Source organism: Procambarus clarkii, chromosome 91, assembly GCF_040958095.1.
Source record: "Procambarus clarkii isolate CNS0578487 chromosome 91, FALCON_Pclarkii_2.0, whole genome shotgun sequence".
Taxonomy (NCBI): Eukaryota; Metazoa; Arthropoda; class Malacostraca; order Decapoda; family Cambaridae; genus Procambarus; species Procambarus clarkii.
In genome coordinates this window covers 14,113,920-14,129,474 of record NC_091240.1, presented here as the reverse complement: position 1 = coordinate 14,129,474, position 15,555 = coordinate 14,113,920, and the positions used below count along the sequence as shown (strand labels likewise).

Genomic DNA, 15,555 nt, shown 5'->3' with positions numbered 1-15,555 from the left:
TCCCTTCCAGTCTTTCATATTAGTTCTGCCAGTGATGTGGATGTGGGTGTGAAGGTCCATTGTAGGGGTCCTTGGGTCTTCAGTAAGCTGTATGTCCCGCTGCTTTTAAACTAAGTCCTGGCCGTCCTTGGGCTTTGTCCTTCGGTTGCCATTTTCTCTGTTGTTCCTTGTTTTTAGTTATGCTTCATGAGTGTGAGTCCAGTTTGTGTTGTGTGGACTTAGCTCGTAGGGAACTTGGAGCTCTGTGCTCAGGGTTACCTTCCCTGAGTGCTCCCTGGTGCTGCCTCTGCACTGACAGAATTCTCTTCTCTGGTATGTTCAGGAGTTCATTCTTTTAACTGTAGGGGCCACTGGGATGGGGGCTTTGCCTTGGGTTAGTCAGGGTCTTTCTGCCCCATTGTCTAGGCCCTTGAATGAGAGCAAACATTTTGGCTGGTTGGGGCACACTGGTGGCTCATGCACTTTGCATGGCACACCGAGGTTGGCCTTCACAGCCGCATTAATTAGGCTGTGTCGGCCTGCTGTATAATATCCAGTGAGCTTGCCCAGTGCCTGGGTATACTGTTCAATGTGTCCTTCAGCTCCTGGGTTTTTAAAGGTTTTAAAAGAACAAAACCCACACCAAAACCTTGTGGGTTTTGGTGTGGGTTGGATTGGCGATAGTAGGTGGTGTTGGATTGGCGACATCTACTATTCCTCAGTCCTGTAGGGTTTGCTTTTCCCATGTGACTTCTTTCTGACCCTCCCAATAAAAATCAAGCTCATCAGGCAACTACTGTTTTACAGGTTTGTTTTATTTGTCTTCAGGGATCTTAGTTGTGTGCTCAGTTGAATGCCCCAGAGTTGGCCCATTTTGTTTTTAGGGACCCAGAATTGTAGGTGTTTGTGCATTCCACCCTGATTCTATCTGTACCTCTGCTTCCTACCCCTTTGGGTATGGCATGTCTGTCTTCTGTTTTTTTTTCCTTGCTTTCAGCTCTGAAAGGTTGAGGGTTTCTGAGTCAAGACAGGGTTTAGCTCGTATGTGGCTCGACTGTCTCCAGGGATGGCTTCTTCCACTTTGGTGTGGAGATAGTTGAGCTTCCTTAGTTGGAGGAGCCTTAATTGGACAGCCTCCTTAGATAGATAGTTGTAGGTCCCACGATAATTTCGGGGTTTTGTTCTTTCCAGCCGACCCATTTCTCCTAAACCGCTCCTTTGGACTCTGGTTTCCTATCCTGGGTGGTGACCATGGACTTGTGCTCTGCATTATAGCCTTTATGTTTGGTTTCCAGTGCTTGGGGAAGAGTCTGATTGGGGGTTTCCCTGGACCCTGCCTGATCATTAAGTTCTCCCTAAGGATTGAGTTCTGCATAACTTGGCTTTTTGGATGCGTCCTTATACCTGTTGTTTGCCTGTCAAACGTTGGGTCGACTGGAGATGCAGCATGTACTGTGCCTGGTGGAGGCGCTGTGCCACTACCATCATGCCACTGGTTCTTCCTCGGTGAATGCTTTGCGAGTTGATCTTGTTTCCTTAGATCCCTGTTTCGGGCTTCTTGTTTCTCAGGTCATCTGTAATGTCATCAAGTCCAGCCAGCTTGCTGTCTGCCCTCATGCCCATGATGTTCACAGTTAATCTGCTTTCACAGCAGTCTTTGCTGCTTCACAGCAGTCTTTGCTGCTTCACAGCAGTCTTTGCTGGCATTTCTCGAGCTGATATTCAAACATGTGAGTTTTGACAGTTTCACAGGGTCTTGACAGTCTGGTATTTCGTTGATGTACTCGGGTCTCGTCATGCTTGTTTTACATTGGCTGGTCTAGAGACACAACACAGTCTTGATTGCCTGCAGTCTCCCCTCCTCCCTGGTGAGTCCTTGCTTTTCCCTTCTCTGTGGTAGTTAGCTTCAGAAAGTCACAAGGGGCTCCTCCAGAAAACAAGCTTTTAATGTTATAAAATGCCTCTTTCTAGTTGATTCCCTGTTCTGTTCCCTTGATTCTCTTGTTCCCTTCCACGTTTTCAATTAGTGCGTGTCATCTGCACATCCTCTCCAGAACTGTTGTGGAAAAACAGGAAGGGACAGGGAGTTCTAGCCATCACACCCAATTCCTGGGGTGGGGGTTAGTGCTAACGAGGTCGCACTTGTTTTGAGAGATTCGACCATTTGTATACATGGCAGAGGTTCATTTTGGCAGGTTTTAAGGCTTTGGTCTTCTTGATTGAATCCAGCAGTGGTCTGTTTGGGTTAGCTGACTTTCTGGTTGCTTTCCCAGAACTTAGCCCCCCTCCCCATCACTAAGGTGGCGGAGTGTCACCCCCCCCCCCCCCCCTGCACCTCTGTGATGGGGGCTAGGTTCTAGCCATTGTTCCTGGTAGGCTGAACTGAACTCCACTGCTGATGCGATCTAGTAGATGGCTCTAGTAGTTGGGAGCCATCTCATTAAGATAGCTTTAGGGAGCTATCAGGGCTCACCCAGAAATTGGCGTTTAATTAGTACTTTCAATGCTAGATGTTTTCATCTGCTTTGCACTGATAAAAATACAGCTTACTTCATACTAAAGTAGCTAGCAGAATGTCTTGATTCATACTTATTATTATTTTGAGTAAGTAAGGCAGCATGGCTGCATTACAAATGAACTTGCAATAAATGAAAGCAACAATGAATTGATTGTTCATTTTCCTTAAAATATAACATGTGTTGCAGATGATATAAATGTAGTGAAATAGGATAAAAACCCACACTTATGTATTTGTAAAATTTATGTAAAGAATTCCACCAAATTCTTTCACTCTCTCCCGAGTGCTTTATCACGGTTTGAATGTGTGGTTAGGATTAGACTTGCATCTCGATGACTAATGTAAGTCTCGTCCTAACAACACACTCAGACCTTGATAAAGCACTCAGGAGAGTGCGAAAGACTTGGTGTAATTCTTTGCATAAATTCCACAAGTACATAATTGTGGGGTTTTATCCTATGCTATTATGTCTGTGAGAAGACATTACCATTACTTAATGTGGTGAAATCACAAATAAAATATGTTGTCTAGCTGTATTTGAACTTTCATTAATAAGTTTTAATAAAAAAGCTTATTTTCCATGGTATATAAGATAGTATTTTATTTAAATAATCAACATAAGTGGAAAACTTTCCATAAAATGTAAAGTGAAAGGTGTGTATTCTAACTATTGTTACATATTGTGATGCACTAGTAGGTAATACCCAGCTTGTACTAGACTAGTTCAGGGATGCCTGGAGGCATGTCTGATCTCATGAGAGTTTCTTTGTGGAACAAAATAGATCTGAAATGCTGTGTAGTCCAAAAGTAAATTTTAAATGTGTGAGGAATGCATTTCAGGGTTTTGTACATGTAATATTTGTTTAATCATTGCAGGGAAATATACGACATCTTGTATGTGCAGACATTGCAGAAACTTCCCTAGATCAGTGCAAGGAGCGACATGAGTTAAACAAGAAGAAGGGCCGCGGAAAAGGGTTTACTGCAGAATTCATTCTTGCAGACTGTACAAAGGTAAAAATATCCCCTGTGTATGTTGACATGATCTGCAGTTTCTTATTAAACAAACGTAGGTTTTCTGTGGAGAGCCCCTCTGGCTCCCTGGAGCTATTGGGCTAATATGCTATATTAGTCTGGAGCATCAGTCAATTGGAAGTCTGCCTACTGGGGACCACTCGCTAGAAACTGGTCCCCTCAGAGAGGCGCAGGGAACAATGGCCTATAGAACCCCCCCCCCCCCGTGTTTGGGAACATTCCATGTCTGCAATCAACCGAGGTTAGGCACCCAGAAAGGTAGGCATACCAAAACAGACCCCAACTGCTAAGAAATTGCAACTGAAGATTTGAACAGATAGAACTCCCCCAAAACATGAGGAAACAAGCAAACGTCATTCACCGCTGCCGCGCCTTCAGGTATGAGCCCCGGAATGCACCGGCTACTCATACCTTCAGTTCATAGGCTGATGCACTCTGGGGCGGTCGTCAACTCCGGCCTCGATTTCTTGGCGGATTTGTGCCTTCGTGGTGTTTTTTGCTCTTTGTGGTGCGGTGGCCAGGAGTAACTTCAGTGTATGCGCTTAAGGGCTACCTTTGCTAAGCACCTGTAAGTACTACCCTTGGGTTCTAGGGTTACTTCCCATAGAGCCGTCGGGATTCCACTTCCGTAGGGGTTCCTGCTGCTTGGCATTTACCCCGCTCTTGGGGCCAGCTGAGGTTTTTTGGTCTTTGGTTTTTGGTAGGAAGTGGTGGTGGTGTTGGTTGGGGAGCAAGGTGCTGTGCTGCTCACTTACCTATGCAGCGGCCATGTTCTTGTTCCTTCTGGTGGCGCTGTGCTTTTGCGTTTTTTTTTTTATTTTATTTTTGTTTTTCTTGCTAGGAGGAGGGTATTCCTTGTTTGGTTATTTGTCCACATATGGTAAATTGGTGGCTCCCCTCTAGGCCCTCGTGCTTGTACACATCACAGGGGTCTAGTTAATAGCTCGCCCCCTTTGTTAGCCTTTGGGTTTAACCAGCTAGCAGTAACCGGCGGAGCCTCTCCAGCTTGCATTCAGGGTGGATGTCACTTCGGCCTCGTTTTGCAAGATTTCTCATGCTTTGTTTTACCTCCGGCCTGCTCATGCGCAGCCTGAGCCATCTTGGTCCTTGGACCTGGTGCTCACTTTTCTCTCTCCTTCACAGTTTGTTATGGCCCCCTTCAGTTCAAGATTATTTTTCCAAGGCTCTTTTTCTTTTGGCATTGGCCTCTTGGGGGGTTGGATGCTGGCCTTCATGGCCACCATCCAACTTTTTCTTCAGGAAGAAAGAAGGCTTTTTCTGGAAGGCTTCATGGCCTTCCTTCGGCGCAGGGGTTCCTGCTCTTTCATTCCTGGTGGTCGGTTTGTTCGTTTGCAGTCATCTCCTTTTCTGGTGAAGAATGAGACTGCTGGTTTCCAGAGGGGTCTTTGGGTTGTTGATGCTTGGTTGGTTCGGCCGGGGATGCATCATGTTTTGTGTCCATTTGCGGCTCTTCGCTGTTGCTTGCGCGCCACAAGGGACGTGGCAAGAGACGCACTTTGAGTTGACCCAGTTCCCTTCTTCCCTGTTCAAGGGCGCAGGTCTCCCAGTTCGTCCGCAGGATTATTTGGTCCAGCCAGCCTGCAGTCTATCCCCATGCCCATGACGTTTGTGAGTTTGCGGCTTTGGCTGCTGTTTTTGGTAATATGTCTTGGGCTGACATTCAGTCACGGGGTTTTTGGAGGTCGAACAGGGTCCTGGCCACACGGTACCTCGTTAATGTGCCTGGCCCTTCTCGGGCGTGTGTAGCTTTGGGTCGCAGGTTGCAGCCAGTTGTCTCGACTTTGAATTCAGGAGCGAGTGGCAGCCGCCTTCCGGGTAAGTCCCTTTTGTTTTGTCTTGTCATTGGGTAAGTAGCTCCGGGAAGCTGCAGCTCCCCTCAGAAAACCAGCGTTGAATGTAATGAAACGCTATTTTCTGGGTGAGACCTAGAGGCTCCGTGGCAACCCTCCCTCCCTCCGATCAGCGGTTTTTCGTGTGTTTTGACATCCAGCCTCAGAATTGGTGTGTGGTTAGGCGGTGTGGGGGTCTGGGTCTCCCCCTTTTTCCTCCTGGGGAGGGGGTGGTTGTGCAGACAGCGGCAGGGTGACGTCATGCTCGTTTGCTAGTTTTCATTTGGGGAGTTCTGTCCACTAGTTCGGCTTTCAGTAACAATGTTAACCAGAATAGGGGTTTGTTTTGGGGCGCTTAGCTTTGTGGGTGCCTGTCCCAGTCGATGGCAGACATAGAATGCTTCCAACCACACAAGGGGGGGGGTTACTATTGGCCATTGCTCCTCGTGCCTCTCTGAAGGGGGCTAGGTTCTAATTCTTGGTCCCCGGTAGGCCTAGAACTCCATGCACTTTGACTGATGCCAAAGTTTAATATATCCATATCAGCCTGGATAGCTCCGGGGAACCTCTGGGTCTCACCCAGAAAATGGCATTTCATTACATTTAATGCTGGTTTTTTAACATTGTTAATAAAGACATAAAGTACAGAGAAGCTGCAATATAATGTACTCTTGGAAAGCTAGATAGCATAGTGATATATAATAACAATACTGGTATTGCAAAAATAGGGAAATAAATTGCCAGCCCTACTTGCTATGCCTACAAACAGGCATTGGTTTAGACCTTCCTGGGAAAAAAAAAAAAGTTGCATGTAAGCATGAAAAATAATAAACTGTAGAATGTGAGGAATCTCTTTAAGTATAAGTTTCCTGCGCTTTAGTAGAGCAGGCTAAGTTAGCTGTATCTGCCAGTCTTGTCCTCAACACAAATATACCTGTTGATTGTGGCAATAATATGGGAAATTTTGTCTAGAAATGTGTGCCCGTGTTATTGATATGGGAGTCACTAATAGAAAACCACCTGCATGGGAAGTCATCACTGCTATCATGTGAGCCCTCTCAGATTTTGATGTATTTTCAGGGGATATTGTAGCTACTTTATGATGGATGGCTGGATTGCTTTTGGGCCGTAGATTGGCTGATTGGAATGCTGAAGCTGTGAGAGATCTAGTTAGTGGTGCAGTGTGAAAAACTGGAATGGTGTAGCCATGCTAAGTTACCTAGTTAATTTGGTAAGATTTGCTTTACCAGGTGGTGAGATGGTGAGGAGGAGAGGGATAAGGTTTGTAGAGTGGTACTCACCTAATTGTGCTTGTGGGGGTTGAGCTTTGGCTCTTTGGTCCTGCCTCTCAACTGTCAATCAACTGGTGTACAGATTCCTGAGCCTACTGGGCTCTATCATATGTACATTTGAAACTGTGTATGGAGTCAGCCTCCACCACATCACTTCCTAATGCATTCCATTTATTAACTACTCTGACACTGAAAAAATTCTTTCTTACATCTCTGTGACTCGGGTGGATGTATGTATACTGAGGCTTCCAAGACTGATGTGAAAGGTGGCTAGTTACCACTATGGTCCATCAAGAGAAAGGTTAAGGACTTTTTCTATCATAGATTTTGGTACGTAACAGTAATCAACTAGTTTGGGGCTGTTGTGGGAGGGTGGACACCTCAGAAACTAGGGTAACCTGGGGAGGGACAAGCATTTCTGAAGGCAAAGGATATCATAAGTATTGGTGTCTTGAGAACCTCTCATTCATCCTCTCAGGTCATGTGTCCATATATAAATATAATTTTATTTTAATTTAATTTCTTTCTTTTTTTCAGAAAAGAATAAAACCCCTTTTGGAGAATCCGAACAAGCAAGTGGACCTCGTGTCTTGCCAGTTTGCTTTCCACTACTGCTTTGAAAGCCTCAATCAAGCAGAAACTATGCTTCGCAATGTCTCGGAAAATCTAAAAAAAGGTGGTTACTTTGTTGCCACAATTCCCAATGCATATGAAATTATGTAAGTTGCACTGTTTCTTTTGTTTTACCGAGATAAATAAAGGTATAAAGGTATATAGTTTGGTACTGTCAATAACTTATTCCACTGTGTTTATGTTGTTTTTAAAGTTATGTATTACAGCAATCACCAAATTCAAGAATATACTGTTTCATACCCAACCTAGAATTAAAGTTTTTTTTTTTGGGGGGGGGGGGTTTATCACTAAATTTTCAGCTTTTTCTTTTAGCAAATAGTATGATTTGTGTTTGAGCATATTTGACCAAACCAAGAATATATAAATGATGATTGTGTGCATATAATTGTGCACACAATCACATGCACATTCACATGTTTACTTATTCATCCTGATGACCCAGGGGCAACAAAATTCAATTGCAGTATAGTATTTTGTCATGATATCTCTTGAACATGTGCAGTCACTCTGAACTTTGTTTTGAAGCCCTCACTACCCAGCCGAGCCGGTCGACCGAGCGGACAGCACGCTGGACTTGTGGTCCTGTGGTCCTGGGTTCGATCCCAGGGGCCGGCGAGAAACAATGGTCAGAGTTTCTTTCACCCTATGCCCCTGTTACCTAGCAGTAAAATAGGTACCTGGGTGTTAGTCAACTGTCACGGGCTGCTTCCTGAGGGTGAAGGCCTGGTCGAGGACCGGGCCGCTGTGACACTAAAGCCCCGAAATCATCTCAAGATAATCCATGATTAGTGTCATTCTTTTAACTATGAACTGCGTGCACCACTGGTGGCCAGCCATAGGCTACAGTGTTGTGATATTGTTGGAAAACAGCAACATCAAATCCCTCTTGCTTTGAAGTGTTCTGTATATTTGTGTCACATCATCTTCCACCAGTGCTTCATTTTATTCACAAAATATATGATTTGCTTTACTAGGTTTTTTATGTCAGATACAGCACTAGTTCTACTGGTATTTTGTATCTATAACTATTGAATTCCATGAGTTTGGACCTGAGACTGAGTGCATGAGCATGTTAATTTTTCTTTCAAAATCTGTATAGTGTTGATGTCAGTTATATTTTCAGAGGTTTAGATATCATTCATAAAGAAGCTGTTCGGATCTTCCACATGCTCTTTGTGGAAGAGCATGTGGAAGGGGAAGGGGGGAAGGGTTGCTGAACATGTCCTCATATTGATTTTTTAGGATTTCACCAATTACTTTGTCATCCTCTGTGTATGAGCCTTGGCTTGTAAGAATAGCTCCAACACTGATAAAAGTTGTTTATTGTCTTTGCATAGGTGAAGAAATATTTTTTATTTTTTTGTTATCTCTTGTGTGGATTTCTGTTCTAATTGCATTTCTTTGATCTGATATAATTGCTTCAGTATGTTTTATTTGTTCAGTCTCCCTGTTAAAATTATTCTTTCTTTGTAGGGTATGGTTGTGGCTGTTTAAGCATTTTGATTATTTTGTTTTATTTTTTTGTAATGCTGTCTGCATTCTCTTTCTATGCTGGTCCTCTTTCTGGATTTCTGCAAAGGAACATATTTCAGACAGACTTCATATACAAAGGATATCAGTATGCATAGTTCTATTCCTTGTGTAGGATTTTATTGCTTAGAGCATCAACAAAATACTACAAGGGATTTTTATGTGCTGTGATTTTTGTCCCAAACAAAAATCGCACACAATGTCTGGGTTAACCAGACATTTTGGCCACACTCAACAATTGGCTTACTTTCTTATGGTGGTGGCCTGCTTTCTTTTAAAACAATGGTTAGTGGCGGTTTGTTTATTTCTTTCGTTGGTGCCATAAGAGCAATGTCGCTGCATGGTCAAGATAATATATTCAATTTTACATGATTCTTATAAAAGTTTAATTTATGGCAAGATGATGATAAGCTATATACTGTATATAAAGGTATATTTAATTTCAGAACCAGACTGAAATCCAGTAGGGGAAGAAGTTTTGGAAATGAAGTTTACCAAATAGAATTTCCTGAAGATAGACCAGAAAATCCACCACTATTTGGTGACCGCTACAACTTCTTCCTAGAGGGAGCTGTGAACTGCCCGGAATTCCTTGTCCACCCTCCAACTCTTGAAAAGTTAGTTGCCACCAATTCTTTGTATTTCATGAGCACGTGTATGATTTATATATGGATTCTCAAATCAGTGTCTTGTGCAGTATCCTGCAGAGAGACCAGATTACAACCCATCCTCCGAATTGACAGTACGTTTTAATACTAAGTGTACTGTAATAAGTACATTTCCTGACATCATACATAGTACATAATTGCACTTATGGGGCTGTTACATTTACCTCCCCATTTAATTCTCCTCGTTTTCTGTTAAGATACTCAGAATTTTAGAATGAAGTTTTTAAGCTCGGTTGCGCCACTTGTCAGTGGCGCACCGCCATATCCCGTGTTATGTCGGGTGGCACAGTGCAGTGGTTAATGCTGAATAATGGAAGGCAGCAACCAGTTTATTTTATTTATATAAATATTAAAATAAAGTTTGTGAAACATACATTGTTATTGATAGTGCAATGATGTTTTGTATAATATAATGTACCCTTCTGTTGTTATAAATCAATAAATTTAAATGATTTTTGCAGGTTGGCCAAAAAATGGGGTCTTCAGCAGCTGTGGAGTCGAGATTTTGCTACTGTATATAATGATGCTTTAAAGGACCAGGAATGTCAGCATCTGTTGAATGTTATGAAAGCTCTCGAGGCATGTCTTTATTATTTGTTGTTTTGTATTTTAAAAGACTTCATTGCTCAATGTACTGCCATGTAATACTACATTTATAAAATATTCTTAGTAATTTGTTTCCACCAGCATTTCTATTACATAACACTTTACTTTAGACTTAAGAATAAACTAGACACACAAGAATGTGTGTGTGTGCATACTGGCCTAGAATGTCGACCTGCTGTGAGTGTAGCAGGTCCTGACCAGAGGCCAGAAGGATCTTGTAGTGACCAACCAAGTGGGATACCTCACAAGTATTGAGCTTTTAAGTCTTGGTATAACAAAATAATTTAACCAAGATGAGAGAAACCTCATACTCCTTGATATATTTTAATGTGTATTATTAGGTTTGATTAGAAACTGACAGCCTAATTAATATTACAGTTCAGCACTTTTTGGATCGTCATTCAAAGGTTGGGCTGTAGTGCTGAAAAAAGTTTTGCATGCAGTTTAGGAGAGGATTAGATTTTAAAGGAAATTCTACATAAACATGTTCTTAAATTTTTTCACTTTTTGTCAACAGAATTTTCCTGATGAAGTTGAACAAGTAACAGAAACAGATGGTGAATACAAACATGCTCGGGAATACTTGTCCAGTAAAAGTGGTGTCGAGCTCGTCAGGACTCTCTCCAAATCAGAATGGGAGGCAATGTGTAAGTTTACCAGTGTACTTCTGACAGTGTTTATATTTCACATCCAGATGAATAATAATCAATCAGGATGGTTTGCAAAACTTCTCTCCTGCTGGTTTTCTCCATATTATTCAGTATTAATCAGTAGCACAATATTTTACAATACCTAATTGATTTTATAAGCTATATAGTGCAAGTCCCTGTTTGGTATTTAAAGAGGTACGCATTAAATGTTAAATGTGTAAATCAACAGTGATTGTGTCATTTTTGGGAAAACAAAATAAAACAACAACAAATCTAATTCATGTCATTAACTTGGTTGGGTACTGTACAGTACAGTATTAGCAAAAACAAATTCTATGGATGATCCCCTTTGGTAGCTCCCTGAATCTATTTCACTGAGATTGTTCCATTCTAATGGGTCACATCAGTTACAGGAGTTTAGTTTAGCCTGGACCTGACAGCTCAGTGGACAGCGCTTTGGATTCATAGTCCTGAGGTTCCGGGTTCGATCCCCGGCGGAGGCGGAAACAAATGGGCAGAGTTTTTTTTCACTCGGATGCCCCTGTTCACCTAGCAGTAAATAGGTACCTGGGAGTTAGACAGCTGCTATGGGCTGCTTCCTGGGGATGTGTAACAAAAAGAAGGCCTGGTTGAGGACTGGGCCACAGGGATGCTAAGCCCCAAAACCATCTCAAGATAACCTAAAGATAGCCTACAAGATACCAGAGCCAGAACATGGCTCCCCTCACAGAGGCAGAGGGGGTGAGCGACAATCTGCCACCCTATCAAGAAAGTTCACGGAAAACAAAGCATCAAAACTGTAAACAATTCAAAGGAAACAATTGGTTCAATCAAAACTAGATTGACCCTTATAAAGGTATCATTAGCTGCCACCAGGCACCCCAGGCCCCTGCCCACGGCCAGAATTCCTTACTCATTTCTATTACTCATATGGTAGTGTCAAGTGTAGTTCTCTGGGCCCTTCAGTTTGAACCTGACCTGTCTTTTTACCAGGTTAGTGCTGGTCATTGTGGCCCTGGCTAGGTATCTTTGTTTGTTGGCCTACCTTGACAATCGGCATGTTTGGGTTCCCAGTTCCAGGTTGGCAGGATTTTAGCTGGCCAAAGATCTGGTTATTTTCCATCTTGCTGGGTTCAGGTTCCTGGTGGAAGTCCCAGTTGTTCTGTCCCAGGTTCAGACAAGGCTAGCCTCACTTGGGAATCTTATTCGGTGCCTCTTGTCCCTGTCTCAGGCGCCTTTGGTCTCCCTAGAGGAAAGCTTCATGGTCTTCTCCAGCAGTGTGCATTCTGCTACTTTGGCCCTGATGAATGAATTGTTTATCTACAGCTCCCTTTTCTAGCGAAGAATGAGTTTGCTAGCTTCCAGAGGAATCCCTTTAGCAATTTATGCTTGTTCTGGCTGGGGTGTATCATTTGTTGTCTCAAGTGGTGTCACTTTATTGTTATCTGGGGGCCACTGGTTGTTTCTAGTTGTAGTGTGAGCATTTCCTTGACCCCCACCTCTCTTAACCCTTAGGGAGCGGTTGTCGTCATATGTTGATTTATGGGTGTTATGTGGTTATCATATAACGATTATCAACTGTGAGTGCACGTTGGCAGCTTACGCCTTTGCTTCAGTCTATTCTCTCACCCCATATAGTGTCAATTAGGCTGTATGTCATTATCCAGAGCCCAACACCAATGAATATTATGTCATATCCTTTTTTGCTACTACTACCTTTCTTTATACTGGTTGTAATGGAGTATACCAGGTAAACCAGTCAACTGAAACATTATCATGTCTTATGTGAATTATGTGATGTATCAAGTTACTCAACACAACACGATGTCATCTAGCCAGCCTGTGGTCTACCCTCAGGCCCACGATAAGCAAGTATGTTGTATTGGCAGAAGTATTCTCCAGCATGTTCTGGGCTGATATTTGGGCTCAGATGTTTTGGCAGCCTAACAGGGTGCTTGTGACCTAGTATTTGGATAATGTTCCTGGTCCCAGTCAGTGTTGTGTTGCTATGAGCCATGATTCTCAGTCAGGGGGGTTTCTTCTTTGTCTTAGTACCTGTTGCCTCTCCTCCCAGGTAAGACCCGTGTTTTCTTTCTCTGTGGTTATCTATCTTAAGGCAACCACCAAGGGGCTTCCCAAGAAACACAGCATTGAATATCATGAAATGGCTCTTCCTTATAGTCAGGATGGTTGGCTGTGGGCAGGATCTGAGGCTGCCTGCTGGCAGTTATGTACTAATTTTATAGGGTTTAACTAGTTTGGGTAGACTAATTGCTTTGTTTGAATCATCTGAAGAGTTGTTTGGCAGTTTAAATGCTTAATTTTCTGTGAAAGTTACAGTTGTATGTAATGCCTTGCTAACCTCTGGATGCTTTTCCATTGGAGTGGTTGATTGTCACTCACTCCCTGCACCTCTGTGAAGGGGTCAGGGGCCCCAGTAGGCCAATCAGAACCCCTGCAACTGGTGTGACCCATTAGAATCTTGGGGAAATAGCTTCAAGAGTGCAACTGGGGCTCTTTCAGAGAGAGGCGTTTCATTACATTCAATGCTTGGTTATCCTCTGAATGAAGCAGATACCATATATATTTGCATTAATAAAAATATGGATTAGAAATATGAAAAGTTTTAATAAAAATAGTTGGGTGAAAAACTCAATGTCTAGAATCTTGAAAATAAGATATTTTATTAAAATGTCTACATTGTCAGGTTCTTTTTTTTTACATGTACAGTTTAAATAGAGACTGCTCGCATCCAAAAGAGGGCATGAGGATGTTTTGTCATAAAGTTTGGATTAGAAACAACTGAGAAGAAATGTACCACACAAGGCATGGCATGGTCATTCAATCTGGAAATAAGTTGTGTGGGGGAAGGGATGAGGAGCTGGCTGGTTAAATCATTTTGGAAGTACTTGTTTGTCATCTTGAAGCAGCCTGGCCTCTAAAGTTGTCACGCCATAAAAATGATGTTCTGAATTGCCCTGACCTAACTGATGGATCCACGAATAGAAATTTATAACTCCGTCAGTTTAGCAAGTCACTGTGTTCACATGTTTTGACGTTGGGAATTTTTATATAAAAATAGGATGTGTTATTCGAGAGAACAGGTTGTGTAGCATGTCAAACTCTGGCCAGCAGAGAAACCTTGTGAGCAGTGCAAGATTTGTGGTGTTTGAGAATTAAACTCTTAGTAAAATGCAGAAGAGGGTAGTTAGATGATGGTAGTTTACTGATAACACTGACGGGGTTTGCCAGTTTTGTGTCCAATTTTATTTAAAAAAAATTAATGTACATTTATTAAAATTTTAAAATAGATATTGAGATCATATTTTTATTCCCTCAGGTCTGTATCGTGCCTGCATCTTCAAGAAGGTCAACTGAAGCACAGGAAGCTGTGCTAAATTGCAGGGGGATTCTTTTTGTTAAGGAATCTTGATTAATAAATATGTAAGTTTCACAGAATAAGTACTGTACTGTATATGTTTTTTTATATATATATATATACATATCTTAACTTTTATGGTTTATATTATGAAAAATCGTTACAAATTACCTAAAGTGTCCATCCTCTTACACCTGTCTCATGACGAACTTATTACCTGTACATAAGCGGCAAACTTACTCCTCCAAGCCAAATCCAGAATCCCTTGGGAAGTAGAACGTGAGAAGTGCTCTGCAGGTCCAGGGCACTTGTTGGATGGCAGTCATCATCCAAGTGACCGCCTCAAGAAAAAAATTAATCCAGGACAGTCGTCTGGAACGAGGGGCAAGGAAGAACCATTTCAGTCGTGAAGGCCACGCAGGAACCTGAGGCCCAGAAAGATCAGAGAAGAGACTGGGAAGAGAACAGATATGATGCAGCGGAAAAATAATGCAGAATGCCATGCATTCTGAGGATGACAACAGGAGTGAGAAACTGAGGCCTGCCAGGAAAGAAACATATCCCTAGAAGGGGGAAGGAACAGACCCACTCCACAAGAAGCTGCAGGAAATGACATGAAACGTAATTATCAAAAAAAGGCACCAAGCTGGGGAGATAATGTAGCCTTACCTGATCTTGCAGTTACTTTGCGATGATCTCAGGGCTCAACGTCCCCGTGGCCGGTCCTTGACCAGGCCTCCTCGTTGCTGGACTGGTCAACCAGGCTGTTGGACGCGGCTGCTCGCAGCCTGACGTATGAATCACAGCCAAGTTGGTTGATCGAGTATCCTTTGGGGGTGTTTATCAAGTATCTCTCCCACCTGCACTCAAGGGAATTCAGATTTGGGTATTTCAGTCGGTCCAAATAGTTTAGATGTTTTACTGAGTGGACTCTAGCAGTAAAGGATCTCTACACACTCTCCAGGTCAGCAATTTCTCCCAGCTTTGAATGGGCTGTCATTGTGCAACAGTATTCTACTCTAGAGAGCATTAGTGTCTTGAAAAGATTGATTGATTGATTAATGAAGATTTAAGCCACCCCAATAGGTGGCATGGGCATGAATAGCCCACATCTTGAAAAGTATCATCATTGGTATAGCATCTCAAGTTTGAAAGGTTCTTGTTATCCAACCTGTCATTTTTCTTGTAGTTGTAATAAGTACTTTATTGTTTTCTTTAAAGATAAGGTCTTCCGACATGAGTACACTCAAATCTTTTACATTGCTTTTTCGCTCTATGGTATGATTTGACTGCGTTCTGTACATGGCTTCTGTTTTATATATTCCTTTTTTTCTGCAGCACATGAGTTAGAACTTATCATTAAATACCATATTATTTTCTGTAGCCTGTTGAAAACTTCTGATTTATATCTGATT

At 42.5% G+C, this 15,555-nt stretch overlaps 1 protein-coding gene across 3 annotated transcripts in view; it reads left to right on the top strand.

The window, feature by feature from the left end:
• Positions 1 to 14,140, top strand: part of LOC138359498 (E3 ubiquitin-protein ligase TRIM23-like) — a 109,221-nt gene extending 95,081 nt beyond the window's left edge. For all 3 annotated transcript variants that reach the window (XM_069318823.1, XM_069318822.1, XM_069318824.1), the window contains 6 exons: positions 3,374 to 3,511; positions 7,212 to 7,393; positions 9,284 to 9,454; positions 9,967 to 10,084; positions 10,629 to 10,758; positions 14,102 to 14,140. In XM_069318823.1, coding sequence (XP_069174924.1) covers positions 3,374 to 3,511; positions 7,212 to 7,393; positions 9,284 to 9,454; positions 9,967 to 10,084; positions 10,629 to 10,758; positions 14,102 to 14,139 — 777 coding nt within the window. In that variant the 3' untranslated portion in view covers position 14,140. The remainder of the gene's footprint in view (positions 1 to 3,373; positions 3,512 to 7,211; positions 7,394 to 9,283; positions 9,455 to 9,966; positions 10,085 to 10,628; positions 10,759 to 14,101) is intronic.
• The last annotated feature ends 1,415 nt before the right edge of the window (positions 14,141 to 15,555 follow it).